This window comes from Natrix helvetica, assembly GCF_964273705.1.
Source record: "Natrix helvetica genome assembly, chromosome: 2".
NCBI lineage: Eukaryota > Metazoa > Chordata > Lepidosauria > Squamata > Natricidae > Natrix > Natrix helvetica.
The window spans coordinates 225436449-225457831 of NC_138552.1; the positions used below are offsets into that span (position 1 = coordinate 225436449).

At 36.8% G+C, this 21383-nt stretch overlaps 2 protein-coding genes across 7 annotated transcripts in view; one reads left to right on the top strand and one right to left on the bottom strand.

Annotated features, from left to right (window-relative positions):
• The window catches only part of PRKD3 (protein kinase D3), a 61673-nt gene extending 55586 nt beyond the window's left edge, over positions 1-6087 (top strand). For all 6 annotated transcript variants that reach the window (XM_081941772.1, XM_081941770.1, XM_081941775.1 and 3 more), the window contains exons 17-19: positions 930-1197; positions 2702-2787; positions 3845-6087. In XM_081941772.1, coding sequence (XP_081797898.1) covers positions 930-1197; positions 2702-2787; positions 3845-4018 — 528 coding nt within the window. In that variant the 3' untranslated portion in view covers positions 4019-6087. The remainder of the gene's footprint in view (positions 1-929; positions 1198-2701; positions 2788-3844) is intronic.
• A 420-nt stretch (positions 6088-6507) lies between these two features.
• NDUFAF7 (NADH:ubiquinone oxidoreductase complex assembly factor 7) lies at positions 6508-21366 on the bottom strand. The gene is made up of 10 exons (XM_081941776.1): positions 21044-21366; positions 17955-18118; positions 16650-16730; positions 15393-15503; positions 12856-13063; positions 11787-11845; positions 10783-10896; positions 10023-10166; positions 7740-7913; positions 6508-7335 (listed from the first exon to the last, which is right to left on the bottom strand). The coding sequence occupies exons 1-10, from the start codon at positions 21201-21203 to the stop codon at positions 7153-7155; spliced, it is 1398 nt and encodes a 465-aa protein (XP_081797902.1). The 5' UTR covers positions 21204-21366; the 3' UTR covers positions 6508-7152.
• Between the last annotated feature and the right edge of the window lie 17 nt (positions 21367-21383).

Sequence of the window (21383 nt, forward strand, 5' to 3'; positions counted from 1 at the left end):
AGAGACGGAGGCAAGGAGCTTCTCTTCCCCCCCCCGCAAAAATCTTATCAGGGAGCCGGCGGGCAGTAGCAAATTAGCTGATCACACGGCGTGATCGGCTAATTTGCTACTGCCTGCCCGGCTCCCCGGTTAGATTTTTGCTGGGAGGAGGCGGGGGGGGGGGAAGCTCCTTAGCCTCCGTTTCTTTTTCTGCCTCCTCGCTTCTCGTCATTCCACTTGTCAGAAACTTCTCCTGCATCAAATTTGCAACGACCTTATAGAATAACAGAGTTGGAAGGGACCTTGGAGGTCTTCTAGCCCCAAGAAGCGAGGAGGGAGAAAAAGAGACGGAGGCAAGGAGCTTCTCCCCCCCCCCCCCGCAAAAATCTTATCAGGGAGCTGGCGGGCAGTAGCAAATTAGCTGATCACGCGGCGTGATCGGCTAATTTGCTACTGCCCGCCCGGCTCCCCGGTTAGATTTTTGCTGGGAGGAGGCGGGGGGGAAGCTCCTTAGCCTCCGTTTCTTTTTCTGCCTCCTCGCTTCTCGTCCCCGCCCGACTTCAGGATCCTCCCTAATCATTGTGGATCGAAAAGAAAAAAGGGAAAGAGGCGCTTGTTTTGAAGTGCCCGAGAGGAGGGAGGGGAGCGCCCGGCACACAGAAGAGCCACATTAAAGTGTGTAAAGAGCCGCATGTGGCTCGCGAGCCGCGGCTTGCCGACCACTGTCCTAGACTATTGTGCTCATTTTCCAAAAGAATTGGAAAAAAACCCAAAAGCCTTAATAAAGTATAACTAATGCAAAGAAACTGTTATAATGTGCTAATTATATTGACCATATTTCATGTTTGTAAACACTCCATACACCCTATTTGATTTTTTAAAATCGGCCATGATAGTTTGTTTTTAAGCTAACTGCATAGTAACTTAAGTAAAGAATATTTGTTTTACAGGTAAAGCTGTGTGATTTTGGTTTTGCACGCATTATTGGGGAAAAATCTTTTAGGAGGTCTGTAGTAGGAACTCCAGCTTATCTTGCCCCAGAAGTACTTAGGAGTAAAGGCTACAATAGATCGTTGGATATGTGGTCTGTGGGTGTCATCATCTATGTGAGCTTAAGTGGCACATTTCCATTTAATGAAGATGAAGACATAAATGATCAGATCCAAAATGCAGCATTTATGTATCCACCAAATCCCTGGAAGGAAATATCTAATGAAGGTAAATATCATTAAAAAAACCTTTATTTCATGTTTTCTCCATATTAGTAAAATCTATAGCATTTAATTGGAATGTGGCAATGACATGACAGTAAATTAGATGAGTAGTGATTGTATTCAGGAATCATTTGGAACCATTTTCCTGTGACTGAGCAAAAGGAAAATAAAGCTTTTACTCTAAACTGCCCACTTAATGAGTTATAGTCTGATGTGTACTGTAGTTGATAGGATTTTTCCTTGAACTTCTTAAAACTTCTCAAGCTTTGCTATTATGAGACAGCATATTCTGGGCTTTCCTGGGTATAGAAAAAATGTGAAAAAATGTTTCTTAATTACAGTGCATTTAAGTAGACATACTATATCTATTTTCAAGGCTACCCTTCAAGAGCATTCAGAAGCTTCAAATGGTGCAGAGTGCAGCAGTGAGGGCTTTGGAGCTTCTAGAATGGCCCATGTTACACTCCTGTTCTGCAAGCTGCACTGGCTACTGGTTTGCTTTGGGGTGCAATTCAAGATGTTGGTTATTACCATTAAAGCCTTACATGGCATGGGTTCAGGTTGCTTGAGGAACCATCTCACTCCATGGCACAGACTTACCCCATCCATGTGGGCATAGGAGGTATGCTGTGGATCCTGTTGGTCAAGAATTCCAGCTGGCAAGTTCCAGGATCCATGTGAACCTTCTCTGCCATGGCGCTGCCATTGGAAGATCTTGCCCCTCCTAACATTCCATAAGTCCCCCAAAATCTGGCTCTGCCAGTTGGCCTGGATTCCTAATGGGGGAATGTCATGCTAGTGGTTGTTGATTCCACCTCCCCCCTGCACATCCTGCTCCCTCTCTTCCCATCTTTTAATCATTATTGTGTGTGTGTGTGTGTTTGCATGTGCATGTTTACTGCTTTTAACACTATAAGCTGCCCAGAGTTCCCATGTGGTGAGATGAGTGACACATTTTAATAAATAAGTCTAAAACACTACTTCTGAACATACATTTCCCCAAAAGCTTTTTTGGTTTGTAGACTTACAACATACTATATTTCTCTGATTTGATATGCTATACTGCTATTAGATACATTTAATTCTGATGCTGTGTATGAATTGGCTTCTTGGTTCTTTTTTTAGTTCAACTACATACTTTTTACAAAGACTTTAATGATGGATAGAAACTTGAAGGGGGTGCTGAAATCCCCAAAGCTTGTATGGAATGTCTGCATTGAAAATTAGGAAATAGACAAAGCATCAAATAAATAAATAGAGGATTTCTACTTTAAAAAACAGTCTTAATTCTTAAATTTGGTTTCAAATTAAAGAATTTTGGTGTTTATTTAGAGGTAAATGACCTCCTTTATGATTGTCAATATTTATTTTATTTTTTATATCACTAAAAAAACTCTTCCTCCAGAATAAATGTATCCATATGAGTGTGAAATGGGTGTGTGGAATAGATAGAATGATGGAAAGGGATGAAATATTTACCCTGATTGCTTTTTTATTTGCTTCCTCAGCTACTGATTTAATAAATAATTTGCTTCAAGTGAAGATGAGAAAACGTTACAGTGTTGACAAATCCCTTAGTCATCCTTGGCTACAGGTAGAGTTTCATACCATACTATTATGAATCATATCTGACAAGTCTGTAATGAACTGAAGCCTTGAAAATATTTAAGAGTGTTCAAACTTTCTATCATCTTCCCTATCCCATTTTGGGAGGTATTATTCTGCCTTTTTAATAAGTTGTGTTCAATTATCAATAATACTCATGTATTTATGTATTATTATTGGCTTAGATACTCTTTTATATTTATTATTTATATTCCTCATAAAGAAAGATAGAACATGGAGCTGAATATATAGTAACTTTGAGTTTACAAAAAGTCTGGGGAAGGACAAAAAGTGCTCTACTTAATTATTCAGATTTAATGGGTCAACTCAGATGGAGAACCTAGATCAGTGGTTCTCAACCTGTGGGTCGGGGCCCCGGGGTCGTCTAAGACCATCGGAAAATACATATTTTCGATGGTCTTAGGAACTGAGACACCAATTTTATGGTTGGGGGTCACCACATGAGGAACTGTATTAAAGGTTCGCGGCATTGGGAAGGTTGAGAACCACTGACCTAGATGATACCCAGACTCACAGGATGTCTATTATTTGTCCTCACCAACAATTAATTTGGGGGCCTCTATGTGGAAGAAGAGGGACTTAGGATAGCCAATAGCTGCATCAGGAGCAACAAGGCGGCAATTTCTTGTGGCCTTGGATATGTAAATGTCTAAAATATCAAGCAACACTAATTCTCACCTTTTTTTGGTATAGCTTTTTCTTAAACCCCCAATTCAAATCTATTCTGTAAAATTTGTAACTTTGCCTAAGTTATCCCATGTACTTTACTACTTTATATTTTCTATTCTTTTTTAGTCAGCTGTTTTACCAGGTATCCAATCTTGCTTCTGGTTTAAAATATTATGCATCGTTTTCTTTTTAAGGTGAATAATTTCTCTATTAAAATATACTTTGCTTGGAAAGGCCAAAGCAGATGGAATTGTCTAACTTACTATATATGCATCAATGTGGTCATTGGGAAAATTAGTTTGTGCTGTATTTTGAATATTGTTAAATTTTCCATTAAGTTTTTTTTCTCTTTGCAGGATTATCAAACTTGGCTTGATCTTCGGGAGTTTGAAACTCGCATTGGAGAGCGTTACATTACCCATGAGAGTGATGATGCTCGCTGGGAAGAACATGCATATGAGCACAATCTTGTATATCCCAAACATTTCATTATGGCTCCCAATCCAGATGATATGGAGGAAGATCCATGATTCATTGGAAAAAGCATTTTAACCAAGTTCTGATACTTTGGAACAATTGATGCTTTTGGTTGTTCAAATGATTCAGTGTCTAAACTAAGGCAAGATCCTGCATCACTTTGTGGATGGACATCTGGGAAGCATTTTTATCTCTCTAGTTTCTATGATTATGAATATCATCCAGCACTGAGTTAAAAGCCATGAAGTATTTCTGTAATATTGCCTTATTGGTACATCACAGAGATGTTACTGACAGCTTATGTACACAGAGACTTGATGTATGTGAATTTTCTTCTTCTTTTTTGTAATTTACACAGTAACAATTTTTAATGTTTTCTAGTTCTTATCTATTTAGGCAAAGATACTATTTTCTGATATTTAGATAACATTTATAAGGAAGCTATAAAAGAATCATGAACATATATGCCATGACCAAAACCTAGAAATATGCAAAACTTTTCATTCTGAAATGTCTTGAGTATAAAAACAACTTCATGAAACTTTGCAAACATCCTTTTCAAGTGCAAAATTGAAAAATTGAGGCATATAATTCAATAAAACAGTTTGTTAAGCTATGGGAATGCAGAATAGTAATAGCACCTGAATACCATAAACACTGTACAAGTTAATGCAACTTAAGTTGAAGTTCTGACAATGTGTTCTCATCTCTGCATATATCTTTTTTTAAAAATTGCAAGATTCCTTGGCCACTTTATTACCAAAATAAAAATGTTTTTGTTACTTTTCTACCTTTCTAGCAGGTTTTTAATCACTTTCTTAGAGCAATTTTCTAAAAGATTAGATGCTAGAAAAATAGATAATTGAAGCATTTAATATGAGAAAGCTTCAACAGAATATAATGCAATTATTTAATATGAAAAGAATATCATTTCCTTTTAATATTTTTATATTGGTTTGTCTGTTAGCCAAACATCCTATTTTCAGTTGTAACATTTTTCTAATATCTCAATTTCAGATAGTTTAACAAACCTTTTTCAGAATGATGTGAAGTAAAATGCAGAAAATTATAACTCATCAATTCAATCATGCAGAATGAAGAATAGTATTTTATTGATAGATTACTTATCACTTAATGATGGAAAAATTGAAGGACTGTACTGAGAAAGACATACAGAGGTACAGTCTTAATCAGAATTAAATCTAGAAAAAAACATTTCTCTTTTCTAGCTAATGAACTAATAATTTGCCAACTGCTACCTTGCCCGCATTAGATGTTAGAGTCAGGGCTGGAAAAGATATCCACTGCAGAGATGGGGGATTAAATGTATCTTGCGGACTCCCAATGATTGAAAGGAAATACTCAAAAGTAGATATGCTGGAAGTTGAAATGGAATAGTTGAAAGTATTCTTAGATTGAAAATGCTCGAGCAAGCTAAATCACAGCCTAACCTCTACTAGAACTAAACGTATCTGTTTTTATCTGACTTTTTTTTAATATAAATTTATGCCAAAATAGAATCGTAGATGTTCCCAGTGGTGTTCATTAACAGGGCTATTGTATATGTCTCCTTAGAAATATATCCCACTAAGTTCTATGGGACTTACTTCCAAGTGAATATGTAGAGTTGAATAGCTATAATTTAAATAGTTGCAAGTCACTTCTAGAGAATGTATTGTACTTCATGTTACGCCTGTTAGGTTATTCTATTGTTTTCAGGATAACAATGTTATATAGCAGTAGAACAAGAATACAAATGTTATTGGGGCCAAAGAAAAAAATAACTGGAATGTTTCTATTCTATAAAGCTGTTACACATATTCTACAAAAATAAAATTGAATAGCTAGCATTCTTAAACTGTTCCTTTGAATGCCTAAATTACTGCATCAAAGCTTTAAATTGGCATTTGTTCCAGATGAATTTGTACCCAGAATTGCATTAGCGTTAATATTTCTTTTTGAGGTAAGTTTCATTCATCAAAAAATAGTGCTGTATTGATTCTAGAAAATACTTTAGTAAAACCTATAGTCTCAAAAGACACTGTCAAGTACTTTTTTATATTTTTATATATCTCATTGTTTGTAAATATCCTCTAAGCTTGAAATAAATTTTATTTCCCTACTGTGTCTTTTTCTATCCATAAAAAGACTTTCGCGGTAAGAGATCTATTGTAATATATTAGAATGATTAGTACTATAGTATTGTCAAGCTAGTTTGAATCTGTTATGTGAAATTTGTTCTAGATGTTTCCTTAAGCTCACTAAGATGCACTATTGAAGTGAAATATGAGACAATAGCCAGTGTTTTTAATGATATTCTTGGCAATAGCTTGTAGCAAACTTGAGTTGCAACCTTTTTGCATAGCCTGTTTAGCCAAGTCATATTGGATGTTTTATTATTATAAGCATGATATAATAATTGTGGAATTTAGGAAGGAGTCCTCAGAAATTAGGACAGGCTGCTTATGTTAAAAAGCAAGAATGAAACAGTGCTTATATCGTTTTTTGTCCTTCATTTTTCTGAAATGAATTACAAACAATATTAACACATTAACCATTTATTACAACAACATAGTATAGAGCTGCATTTACAAATGAAAAGGAGCTTGCACTGTTACTCGATTTGTACTAGCTCTCTGTTTTCTGAAGCTAACCTGCTCGCTAGTATCCTTATATAGGTAATCCTTCTCTTATGAAAATTGAGACTGGAATTTTTGTTGCTAAGCGATGCAGTCGTAAAGCACAGCCCCATCACTTAGTCCTGGTTGTTGTTGCTTACTGAATCTGTGGCTGTCAGTGGGAAATCCAGCAGAAGTTGCAAGCCCCAGGTTGGCAGGCAGCTATTGCTAGGTTGAGAAGGGAATAAGGATGTGTATGAGAGCAATGAAATTATCCCACAAATTTGGAAATTCTCGGGGGGGGGGGTATTAAAGAGCAAACTTTAATTATGAAACCCTTTCACAGTACAGAATTGTATATTTTTTCCATCTAAAACTACTCCCTTTTAGCAGCATTGTTTTGTTTTTAATTTTACCTTATCAATGATTCCCTATATTGGCTACATGTGCCAAAGAGCATGATTGAAATATTCCACAGTTAAGGTAACTCAACTGTCTTCCTAATAGATCTAAGTATAGATCCTTAGGGAAATCTAGATGTTTACCAAATGCATATTCTGATTTGGGGTTCATTTCCATAAAAGTTCTCCAAAGCCAGCAACAGGTGATGAAAGTGAATGATCTGGCTTAAGTCTGTAATGAGGTAAAAGGGCAAAAAAATAAAAGCGTTCTCCCATTTTATCCATGAGCATTTGATAACTTTGAAGCAGATGACTTCGAGTGACTGCATCATCAGCATTCTGCAGTAGAACCTACATTAAAAAAAAAAGATATTATTTTCCCATCCTAAAATTTACTCTTCTCCTTCCCAATCTGTATATATCATGTAGTTTTAGATATCAGTTCTGTCTGTTGAATAAATGCAAGAGCCAAAAGCAATGATTTAACAATTTTTGATTTCTTTTGTTTTACTGAACAAAAGAAACAGTGGTTAAGATAGAAACTTAGCTTCACTCTGCCTTCAGCCCTGAAATTTTCTCTTTTCGTAAGAGCCTAAAGATGTGGCTCTGACAGTTGGCTTGGGGCCCCCTGTTGGGGGCACAGGATAATGGAGGTGGTTGAAATAAAATGAAAGGGTTTCCTTATGTAAATTGCTTTGAGCTCTTGGCGAAAGCAGCTTATTAATGAATAAATTAATTACAAAATTAGCCCTTACCTGTAATCTAACATCAATGCCCATATTTTTCAAGAATTCCTTTTGCTTTAATGGTCCCAAAGTGGCTACTCTTTTCTGTACCATTCTTCGCAAGTAGTTGAAATCTACATCAGCAGTGAGATCTGCAGATCCTGGTGACAATAATGTGTCATGAAGTTTATGATCACGGAATCCCTGAAAATAGAAAATAAGTAAGAGAAGTTTATCTGTGGGCTCTGTTAGGTTATGGGTGGTCAATTTTATTTGTGAAGGTGATAGTCCTGATTATTGCTACCCTATTTGTCAGGATTCTTGCATCATACCTTTTTAAAAGAATACATTATTTTCCAGATTTTTTAAAAGAGTGAAATATAATGTCCTCTCTAAAAAGGAAGGAAATACCTAGGCAATTGTGAAGATATAGAATTTAGCTTGAGTGTGAGGAAACAAAGGAACTATTAAATGTGAATTATTTCAAATATTTAGGGCCAGTGGATTCCATACAAGGATATTAAAACTTGCCAATGGTTTCATGAAATCATTATTAATTATATTTGAGAAATCCTGGACAACATGAAGTAGCAGATGAGAGGTAAATGACCCTCATCTGGAGGGGAGGGAGGGAAGAAGAGCATCAATGGAAAGGCAGACCAGACAGCCTGTATTGACCTGGGAAAATGTAAAATAAATTGCAAATGATTACTAGTTAAGTACTTGGAAACACACAATATTCAGAAGCCACTATGGATTTAGCAGCCACAAAGCAGGCTAATCTTACTTCGTTTTCTGATTATTAATTCCTTGTTGTGATTGTCGTATATACTATCTTGACTTCAGCAAAATATCTGACAAACTATCCTTGACATTTTTAAACAGTAGCTTAATATGTCTGTCTTGATGGTGTGTCTATAAAATGAATCTAAGCTTGGCTCAACAATCATAGTCTAAGAAGCGAATTGATAGTTCTTAATAAAGAGTGAAGTGTCAAGCAGCTCAAAAGAGTAGGAAGTTCTTCAGAGACATGGATGAAATGCAGATATACACTGGCATATTGGAACAGCAGCCATAAAACACAATTGACAGTCCTGGAGATGTGGAGAGAGAGCTACAGAATTTATATCAAATCATACTTCAAATCCTGTTTTATAAAGTGAGAGATTTTAAACTAGCCTTTTCCATACATTCAGGCCTGTCTATTGGAGACAAATGTTTATATTTTTTTCCATTCCTGCTTTCTTCCAAGATAGCTGTTACATGCTGGGCTAGCAATCTTCCACAGTCAGAGCCCTAACATCAGGTATTAAATGAGAGGCCACAAGACTCAATCCCAGAGATGTACTCTACCTGTGCAGGAAGAGGGGAACTAATGCTATCAAATCTACTGTTGACACATTACTGAGTATGACAGCCAGGACTCTTGAAAATAGAATTAACATTCAAAAATAACTGAATAGGTTAGCAAAATGGGCTAAAAATAATGGAATGAAACTTAACAGACAAATGCAAAAGTACGCACTTAAGAAACAGGAAAAAATGCAGAGGTATATGAAGGGGAATATCCGGACAAGGAAAAATATGTGTGAAAATCATCTTCAGCTGGTGATCAACTGAATAGAATTAGCAATGTGCCAGAGCTGCCAAAAACGCAAACAGAAGAATAGTTTCTAAACTATGGGAAATACTAATTCCACTGTATCTTGCATTGTTTAGATTTCACCTCAGTTCTGGGTGCATCGTTTTATGAAAGATTCAAACAAATTGCAACAGGTACATCAAAAGGCAATAGCAATAGGTAGAGAATGGATGCTGAAACTCATAAGGAGAAATTGAGGGATTTAACTATGTTTAGTCATATGAAAAAAATAGGGTAATGACAAGGCATTCTTTGAGTACTAGAAGAAGTAGCGCATAGAGAAAAAAACAACACAGTCTCTTATATCCCAGAATAGCAAAAACTAGTGATAAGAGCAGTTTCACATGGAACCAATTAAGAGAGAAATGACTAACTGCCTTTAACTGGACAAATTTAAGAAGTTGGGTATTATCTGTTGTGGTTACACTAATGTTTTGTACTAAGTACAAATTTACAGATGATGGCATAAATGGCCCCTTCCAAATCTACTAATTTTATTTTAAAAGGATGTAACTTTTTATTCAATAGAAATGACTTATAATAGAGTGCAATAATCTGAATATTTGTAGGTAGAAATAGAAAGTACTGCCAATTTGTCTCTCTTCCTTTTTCTACTACCCAACTGAAATCCACATATTCAATTTACAATGAAGTTATACGAATCAACTTACTCGGAAAGTATCAGTTTTGGTTCCATCATGACCATAATCTATAATCAGTGCTGCTCCTCCATTGTTTTCAACATTAGAAGCAAGCTTCTGGATGGTGACACCAGCATCAGGACATACTTCCACATGATCTCTGGATTCTTGATCCTAATATAAAATTTAAGTTGAACTATAATTGTTAAAACGATCCATAATGCCATGTTGCAATATACATCTTGTACAAAGAACAGTGATTTTTGAATTATTACTCTCTTTGCTAAGCATCATGTTTATAAGGGAACAGGAGTGTTTCAACAGAACTTCATTTTTAGACAGTTTTAGAAGAAATATAGCAATAAATTAATTACATAAATACCGTCTCAGTAAAATATTCCTGAAAGTTATATAAAAAAGTTAGCTCTGAGGTATATGTTGACTAGAATATATGACATCAATTTTAATTTAATTGTATTAAACATTTGGATTAAATCAAGGTGATGAGCTTAATGTTTTGCTGTGAAGTAAATAGACCATTACTGCCTTTCTAAAAACAAAAAAAAGGAATATTGCACATTTACTTCTGTCTGGCATAGCGTTTCCATATTACAAGAGAAATGCATAAAACAGCAGCTGAAAAAAAATTATAACAGTTGTGATTGCTTCAGCTAAATACATTTTAAAGAATGATGATCTTGGACCATTATAGAATTGCAGTACAATTTAAAAAGAAAAACCCACCAGATTATATAACCTAGAAATAGAATTAAAATAATCAGAAATTTACATGTATGAAGGATTTTGAGGCAGGAGTGGCAGATGGTGCAAGGACAAATCGCAGCTTATCAGAAGCTTCTGGATCAATATCAACCAACAACTCACGCCACCCATTTTCTGTTTTCTGTTAATTGAAAAGGCAAAATAGAATACTATGGATTCATTGGATAAGTATACTGACTTTCACTTCTGATTAGGTTTGTTTAAAACATAAATCTCGGGCAAGAAAGGGAAAAATCTATCTCAACGTAGGGATGTTTCTTTCAGAATTTTGTTGCAAATAATTGCTGAAGGGCAGAAGCTACATTAGTTGTAATAGTAGTTTGCACACCCAATCCTACAATTTCAGAATTAAATTCTAAGTCTTGGAGCATTTGTTAGTAATAACACATTTAACAGGCCATCATCACCCATGACTAGATGCTTGCTCAACAACTGCAGCATTCGCTTAACAATCACTGCAAAATGTCATAAAATTAGGTGTGGTCCTGCTTTTTGTCCTTTATGACTTATCATCGAAATTGTGGGCACAATTACAGCTGGGCCTGGAGGACTACCTGTAGTAATGAATTTGATCTTTCCCTCTCTTGCATTTGTGATTGTGCATAGGGCTTCTCAAATTCATGTGCTGTGGTTCCATGAAATCTGCTGTGTAATTTACAAAGCGTGATAATTACATTATTCTTTTATGTTTTGTGACTTATGTAATAAGTATACTTACAAGATTATATAATCATTTGGAATATATGTCAATATTGTAGTTATAATTTTATATATTTAATATTACATAAAAACTCCAGTTTCTTATATATTAAAGAATATATAATTAAAAAGTTCTCGATGATGTGACTTTTTTCTTATTTGCAAATGTCACATTAATACATTCCCCATAGAGTTTATTATAATAACTATCTTAAGGTAAAAAATATTTATACTAATAAGGTCCCTATTTCTATATCTCAGCAAACACTTAACAATTTTTAAGTCAAATCTTATGGTAGTGTGTGATCATACCTGAAATTTATGAATTGGCAGAGCATCAAGAAATTCATGTGCTAAATAAAAACTATTGCCTAGGTAGAGGGGGAAAAAGGTTGTCAAAAATAAAAATGTCTTAATTTCTATAATATACAGCCAAAATCTTTATTAGGAACTATTTTTATGAATGATCCATTTGAGCTGAATCATGAGTCAAAATTTATAATTTTAGTGTACTCAATTATATTTCAATATATGTTGCAGGAGTATCTGCTTTTATTTTACTTATCAAGAAAACAGCATGGACAAACGAGAATCAATGACTTTTGACTGCTGGAGAGAACCTTTCTATCCAGATCAGGGGGGTCAAACTCGCGGTGTCACAGTGGCGTCACATGACATATTGGGACTTTCCCTCCCTTCGCTAAACTGGACGGGGGCAGAGCCAGCACGTGATGCATCCGGCCTGTGGCCATACCCCTGATCTAGATGGTTACTGAGAGTTGACACCTATTTGAAACCTTAATGGATCAAGGCTTCTGGATTAATTTGATTACATGCATATTACAGATTTATTTAGAGTGCAGTACTGCAGGCTGCTACTGCTGACTGCTTGCAATTTGCAGTTCAAATCCTACCATGCTCAAGGTTGACTCAGCCTTCCATCCTTCTGAGGTGGATAAAATGAGGACCCAGATTGTTGGGGGCAATATTCTGACTCTATAAACCGCTTAGAGAGGGCTGTAAAGCACTGTAAAGTGGTATATAAGTCTAAGTGCTACTGCTATACATTAATAAAACAAACTTGATAGAATGCAAATGTACACAAATCCAAGAGGATGCTACAGGCTTAACATTTCCTGAAATAATTCTCAAATACAAAATGAGGGTCTACCGCGAAACTATGTTTACACACATAAACAAACTGACTCTTTCAAAGATTTAATTGGATATTTTGAATGTTTTCATGCTCATTAAAGCCGAACCCTAGTTACATGTACCTTAACTGATTATCTCCCTTCATTGCAAATTTTTAACTATTGACTAATAAATAATTCTTAGTCTCAACTACTGACTGAAAAGCAATAAATGAAGTAGTTCTTACCTTCTGGTACTTCATTCAAGTTTCTATACCAGAAAATTGGCATTCCAGTCTTACTAATTCCATGCATGTAAGCACTGGAGCTTTCTGGCAACTCTACTTTCTCATTTGTCAGCATTGATGCCTGCATTTCACTTAACTTTGGACTGACTTCCACCAAATGAATAGAAATTTCAGTGTTACCAAGTATGGAGTTCAGCTGAGTAAAAACCTATGAGCACAGAAAATGACTGTTATAGCTTACATCTACTATCTGTCTGTTCATTCACCCCCCTAAAGCTGGATTTGGAAACAAGAAGTATCCAACATATTTATTTGGTTGGATAAATCTAATCTTTTTCAAATTTATTTACTGCCCTCATTACCTGGTTTTAATTAATGTTTTTTTGTCCTTTTCTTCTTCCTTTTTTCAAGTTTTGTCTATTCTTGCAAATGTAGCACCATTTGCTAAATATCACATTAGCCTCCGTGTCCCACTCCACACCAGTTCTATATCACTGAGATAAATGTCTCAGCTAGCATACAATAGTTTGGAATTTCTACAAATTAATTCTGGTGGCACAGTGATTAAAGTGCAGTATTGCAGGCAAACTCTGCCCACAGCCTGCAGTTCGATCCTGAAAGAGCTCAAGGTTGACTCAGGCTTCCATCTTTCCAAGGCTGGAAAAATGAAGACCCAGATTGTTGTGGGAAATATGCAAGCAAAGCTTCTACGTTGTAAATTTCTCAGAGATGCTAAAATTCTACTGCTATTTTGCATTAAAAAGAATTAAATAAAAACAAGCCAGTAACATATAGCTATGGCACAAGACTGACGCTTAAACAAATAGTTGATAGTTGAACAAACAGACAACATTGAAAGACACTTTTACTTTGGTTTCTTCTTTTCTCAATTTAGAAATGCTGTTTTGTGATCCAATATTAACACAAAATATGTAAATTAGTGTAAATGAAAATATCCAATCAATCAATCAATCAATCAATCAAATTTTATTTGATTAGCTGCACCCTCTCCAGAAGGACTCGGGGCGGCGTACAATTAAAACACATAAAAATATACAAATATAAAAAATACATAAACATATACATATGCATGTGCATGGAGGAGGTAAACAAACGAATAAAATAGCATTAAAATTCCAATTTAAAATCCCTCAATTACAATACAAAATACACAATTAAAAAACCCGTCAGGAGCGATATGATAAAACTATGGTTGAGCCAGGCCAGCTACTTGGAAGAGGTAGGTCTTGAGCTTTACGCGGAAGGAGCGGAGGTCAGAGGTGGTCCTGATATCAGGGGGGAGGTCATTCCACAGGGCTGGGCCCATCACAGAGAAGGCTCTGCTCCTAGGCGTCGCCCCCTGACACTGTCTGGTGGACGGCACCTGGAGAAGTCCCTCTCTGTGTGAGCGAATTGGTCGCAGGGATGTATGGGGCAAGATACGATCCCGCAAGTAACTAGGTCCTGAGCCATGGAGCGCTTTGAAGATCGTTATCAAACCCTTGAAACGCACCCGATAGACCACAGGAAGCCAGTGCAGCTCGCGCAGGAGAGGTGTCACATGGGAGTACCTTGTACTCCCCATAATCACCCGCGCGGCCGCATTCTGGACCAACTGAAGTCTCCGAGTGCATCTCAAGGGAAGCCCCATGTAGAGAGCATTGCAGTAGTCGAGGCGAGATGTCACCAGCGCATGAGTGACTGTGCGTAAGGCATCCCGGTCCAATAGGGGGCGCAATTGGTGCACCAGGCGAACCTGGTGGAACGCCCCCCTTGCCACGGCTGTCACATGATCATCCATGGACAGCCGGGTATCCAGGAGGATGCCCAAATTGCGCGCCCGCTCCACGGGGGCTAGTTGTACGCCCCCAATGGCCAGAGATGGAAGTAACTGGTTGAACCGGGGGGCCGGAACCCACAGCCACTCCATCTTGGAGGGGTTGAGCTTGAGTCGGTTGTCATCCATCCAGACCCGTACGGCTTCCAAGCACCGGGACATCACTTCGACGGCCTCATTGGGGTGGTTCGGGGAGGAAATGTACAGCTGAGTATCATCAGCGTACAGATGATATCCCACCCCAAAACCACGAATGATCTCACCCAACGGCTTCATATATGTGTTGAACAGGAGCGGCGAGAGGACCGACCCCTGTGGCACCCCACAGATGAGGGGGCTTAGGGTCGACCTCTGCTCCCCTGCCAACACACGTTGCGTCCGGCCGGAAAGGTAGGAGCCGAACCACCGCAAAACGGTGCCCCGGACCCCCAACCCCTCCAGTCGGTGCAACAGGATACCAATGTATATAAGGTAAGAACTTACAAAACATGCACATTAAGAAAAGTCTTCATCAATGCATACAAATTTGTGGGTGCATGAACGTATGTTTATATTTTTGTGCAAGCTTAAACAATCACAAGCTGATGTAGAACTGGAAAGAAATGAACTTAATTTTGAAAAACTATGTCACGGAAAATGAGTTCAGCAAATTTGTTTATCACTACCTAGTACAATACATAAAAAGACTGTTTTTACTTACTCTTAAAATATCGCCTATAAGACTACCTCTACCTGGGCCCAGTTCCACCAGCTGAAATTTTGGAGATTTTCCTGTAGCCATCCATTCACTAATAAACCAAATACCTATTAACTGAAGAAAAAAAATAAGCTTTTTTAACTGCAAAACTGGACACATTTATAAACTGAGTGATACATGTGTGTGTATATATAATATATAAAATCACAGGGAAAGTACCCCCCCCACACACATATTTTGCACATAATGAAATTATTTAAATAATGTTGAAATTAATGGGAGTTGTAAATAGTTTATGTCTGCATTGGATGGACCTTGGAATCACCCAAGGAAACAGACTAGATCACCAGTTCTAATACTGGAAATAATGTTCAACTGGTGGAGGAAATTTCTTTCTAGCTCCCCAATTATCCTTGTTGTGTCTCTCTTCCAAGTTCTAGAAATATTTCTTTAGTGCAGCTGAACCCTAAAACTGACATAATGGTGTATGACCAAATCAGAATTTAGTGGAACTATTATTTCTTGTGATTTCTAAACTATCTCTATTTGCACAGCTTAAAACCACATTTTCCTTTATTTATTTTATTTATTAAAAATATTATGCTTTTCACATACTACCTAACAATATTACTAAACTTTCTTGAGTAGAATTTTTTTCTATTTTCTTTTACCATTAGTGAAATTTAGATCTCAGAAAAAGTATCAGATGAAGAAGTAAACTTTATACTAGGGCATGAAGGGTTTTTTTATTTAGATGAGCTCAGAGTACTCTAAAACAGAGCACAAATATGACAGGAATATAAAAAAAAAATACATTACCAATTCTTGTCAAAACATTTAAGTAGGAATTCAAACAGTAGATTATCTCAATAGTATTAAGATATAACAAAGTCTAGATTAATTACAAAATTATCAGTTACAAAACACAATGTCTCAAGAACTGTTAAACCACTGGAGCCCAGAAATAAATAATATAAGAACATTCGTGTATATTCAGACTTTATCATTTATCATTTAACATTTATAGTTATAATCAGGAGTCACTAGCCAGAATTCTTATAAATGACAAAAATGACATTAACAGCTACAGCATCAAGAAAATGTAGTTTTATTTGTTAAGTTCAACCAAGCTTTTGAAATTATTATTTTTTATTTCTTTTAAAAAAGCAGTCTTAATTTACTGCTTTGTTCTTTATGTTAGATGCTTATAACTTAGATAATCATGCACAGGAAAAAAACAACTGTACTTTTTAAAGCTACCTCTCCAAATATCTGACTTATTTCAGGTGACGTAACAAAATCTCCCTGTTCTCCAAACATATCTTGATGCATATAGTACCCCTGTGGGAAGAGAAAAAAGAAATTAAATATTATTTGCAACACTCAAAATCTTAATCCTTGATTATATTCTTCTGCTAGTCTGCTTTAATTCAGAAAATTTGTAACAGTTCTCTAAGAATAATAAAGTATACATGAAAGGTTCCACACCTTGCAATATTATTTATCAAATGTACATAGGAAGCTGAAATGATGTAATAACAGATTGCTGCAATATAAAAGTAAGATTTCAGATGAGAAAACAAAAGTCCCTTGTTTAACATTTATAGTTGAAAATGACAAAGGGCTGTTTATTTGAGTAGAAGATATGGGACAAACAGGGATCCTTTGGGAGAAGGATATACATACACATACATACAGTGGATATCTATCATCTATCTATCTATCTATCTATCTATCTATCTATCTATCTATCTATCTATCTATCTATCTATCATCTATCTATCTATCTATCTATCTATCTATCATCTATCTATCATCTATCTATCTATCTATCTATCTATCTATCTATCTATCTATCTATCTATCTATCTATCTATCATCTATCTACCTACCTACCTACCTACCTACCTACCTACCTACCTACCTACCTACCTACCTACCTACCTATCTACCATCTATCTTGAATACATGGCAGAAAAAAAAAAGAAAGAGGAAGATTGAGAGTTCATAAATTTGATGCTATATGAAACAAAACTGTGACTGAATCTGAATATTCTGCTTTGGACAATACGAAGCCTCCTCCCAGAAGGTAAGAAGGAAAACAAATCCTGTCAGCAATTCAGTCCCCTTTGACAGCTGTCAGCCTACACGCCCTGACAGGGCTTAGAGGCTCTGACTATACAGCCCGGTCGCAAGGACCTTTAGCCCAGTCGTTCCGCTCAGCCAAGCAGGTGCAGCAGACCAATTTTCACCAATTTAGCTTTTGACAGGTGTAGATGCTGATTTTAACACAGATCAAAGCGATAACGCAACTGTCCTCTCGAATGGACTGAGTCAAAAGCTGAGTCTACCTAGCAACAAGGGGCGGAGTTTAAAATTTGTTACAAGACCCAGTCCTCAATATGATTGGATGAAGGTTAACACGGTCTGGATGCTGCCTCCACCACTAGGGAGAAGGACATGAACTACCAATAATCTTTTCTGCATCCTCACCACTTTGCACCACCTTCCTGTCTGTTTTAATCCCACAAAGCTGACTTCTATATATTTAATATGTCATCATACCTTCAGTGGATTTGTCAAAACTTCCCGCATATATTCAGCAACTGTAATAGGACCAGTTGATTTTATTTTCATAATGAGATGTTTCAGCATTGGAGTCATGAGGCTTTTGTCTGCTGCTTTATTTTCTGAACTGAAGTGCTGGCATCTCAATACAGTGGAAAAACCTGCACAAAAAGAAACATGACATATCCTCAAATAATCAGTTTTAATATGTGAAATACTTTTTCCAACTATTCATTTTCGCGCGTTATTCAAATGGCATTTAGAAAAGTTGAAACTTTACAGGGACTAAGCTAGCATTTAAGTAATTTAATTTTGTGCAACATTCAGGCAATTGATCAGTTCTCTTAAAATTGCCTCCTTCTATTGTAAAATTTCATTAGCTTCTGGCTTATTTTAATAAATATGTGCTATTTCTGCTATTGTTATTATTGCTACAATAACAAACGTATCAAAAGCTACCATCCAAAACATCTAATCTAAATAAGTTGACATCCTCATTGTTTTCTTTACTGATTTCAAAATTGTAGATTTTGAGCACCTGAATGAATTTTTTGTAGATGGCTTCCATCACCAGGCTGACTACATTCCTCAGGCTGACTGCTAATTCTTCAGGCTAGTCCATCTCAAAGTTATTATGAAGATACAACTGCACAGCATTGAGCTTGCAGGAAAAAATGAGTATATACATCTAATAAAATCGAATAAAGCTAAACAGCCAGCTATTGACATCCTACCACACGTTGGTAATAGATATAATTACTGTAAATATTAAAAGTTTGTCCCAAGGGTGCTTTTTCAAGAGGTAATTGGACTTTCTGGGTTTTTTTTTTTGTGAAGGTGTTTCACTTCTCATCCAAGAAGCTTCTTCAGCTCTTGGATGAGAAGCGAAAGGTCTTCAAAGAAAAACTAGAAAGTCCACTTGCCTCTTGAAAAAGCACCTTTGGAACAACCATAACATGGATGACTGAGAATCTCCCTAGATCAGGGTAAAAATAAAAATTGTTGAATTTTAAATCGGATCCTTTTTATTTTTATCAAATTTATTTTAATAAAATGCTTTTGGAGTAAAAAAATCTATCTAAACATAATTTTGTATTTAAGATACGCTAATAATTTAGTTTATTCAGCATGAAATGGAGCTTAGTTATGTAGCATCAGGTTGTATATTCTGCAATATTTACATTTTTGGTAAACTCATTCAATGAATCCAAGCACCGCAAGCTGAGATAACATGCTCTGCATTGATGCATTGACACAATTTCAAAGTAACCATGAGATAAATCATAAAACAAAGTTCAGGAATATTCCATTAGCCCATTGTTTTGCACATCTATGTATACTGCAAACTGTATGGTTGTTTGAAGAGAAATGCATCTGTACCACCGGCTCTAAGTGTGAGTAGCAGTAAAAATAAAAGTGAAACCTTCTAAGCAGCTTATAAATATAATATTAAAGAGCACCTGTCATTTCAGATCCATCATGGCAGCGCCTGTTAGCGGGCAACCGCTCACCTGCTGCCTACCACGTCCCTCATCTTTTTTTTTTTTTTCCAGAAAATTTTATTGGTTTTTTAAAAACATTTATAAGGAAAAGGGTAGGTGGAATGGTATACAAATTTTGGCAGTTGCAAGTATGGCAGACGCCCCCTCCCTCCAAACTCATAAGATACATCTATGTATAAAACATTAATACAAAATCGTATAAAATCAGCATATTAGTTCTATAGAAAAATTTTCAATCAGCTTATATATTATAATGTATAGTCTAGATATAATTTCATTATTACTTTCGGTGTGTTTATAACCACGTCCCTCATCTTGTTGTGTCATTGCTGCATCACCAGCCAACCCATTAAAGTGAATGGGACTGTCAGTGAGTCAACAGCGGGTCAGAGGAGGAGCTGCTGCAGGGCAGATGACAGTCGCTCTTTTAAAATTATGGTTTAAATCGAGTTGATTTAAATCAAGCCTTCTTACTAGTGATTTAAAACCACTCTGCCGTAGACATTAAAAGTTTGTGGAACAATGTTCTTTTCAAGACCTTCCTGAATTGCAAGTAGAGATTATTAAAAGGAAGAGGGTTACAACTGAAAATCACTGCCATAGGATTCCCACCAAGGACTTCCTAAAAGGCAGATCCTAAGTATCCCTTCTCAATATAAGTGCAACAGAGCAGTAAATCATACATGAAAGAGAGGTTCCTGGAGATATCTGGGAGCATGGGCATCTCTGAGGAGAGGTACAAGTACACAACTGCAGAATTTATTTTACACTCTATGCATACTATCATAGCAGTTCCTTATAGCTTCTGTTCCAGGAGCCAAGCCTTTACAGGATAAAACCAGCCCAGCCGTATATAGTAATGAGTAATGGCAAGGGAAAGGCCAATTTTAATCATGATTACAGAAAGATATCCATCATATTAAATACATATATTACAAAGCACTATTTTTCCACTATGTATTCAAAATGGACTGTGATTAATATATGTGTATATGTACAGCACATCTATAAGACATGTATGTGTATGGAGTGTGTGTGTGTGTACATATGTGTGTATGCACACACACACATTCTTTTGAGAGTGTGGATCAGAATTTCATTTTTAATGTGTGCCAGTGTGTAAGCAGAAAAAGTGGTAATAATAAAAAGTGACAATAAATGTTATCTTATTTGATTATCTTAAAGCAGGGGTGTCCAAACTTGGGAACTTTAAGACTTGTGGACTTCAACTCCCAGAATTCCCCAGCCAGCATGGCGGGCTGGGGAATTCTGGGAGTTGAAGTCCACAAGTCTTAAAGTTCCCAAGTTTGGACACCCCTGTCTTAAAGAGAACCAGCGGCCACTATAGATAGAAGCACCTACCAGCTATTGTCTAACACTAAAAAAAAAGCAGGCTTGGGACTTGGCTGATAGCTTTACCGATTCAAAGACAGACTCCTTTAGTTTGAGGTGCAGGTACTGCAGGAGGTGCAAAGCAAACCTGCAAGGCCCAGCTTGACTTCACGGGAACTCCAACTTGCTTTTAAAGTTGCAAACGGGCAGATTTATTTGGCACCGAAGAGCATGGAGCTCCACAAGACTTACTTCGGGATAAAAGGGCACAGACTCGCTCATTCTGCCGGGCCAAGCGAACAGGCCAGCCCCTTGAGCTGCTCTTGCTCCTAGGGAAACCAACGGAGCGTTCGCACCGCACGCCGAAGCGCGCGGTTTGCAATACAGCGCATCCTGAAAGCACGAGCCGCATTGCCTTAGCCTTCTCCCCGTTCTCAGTCTCTCCTCCTCACACAAGTCCTGGCAGCTCACTAAAAGCGCTCTTCCTTAACTAACCAATTCGATCTACAGTCGAGGTTACGGTTCTCCTATACATATTCTTAGGCAAACACGAGGCTTCCCTCGCCCCCGATATGTTGTAAGAAGCCAGAGA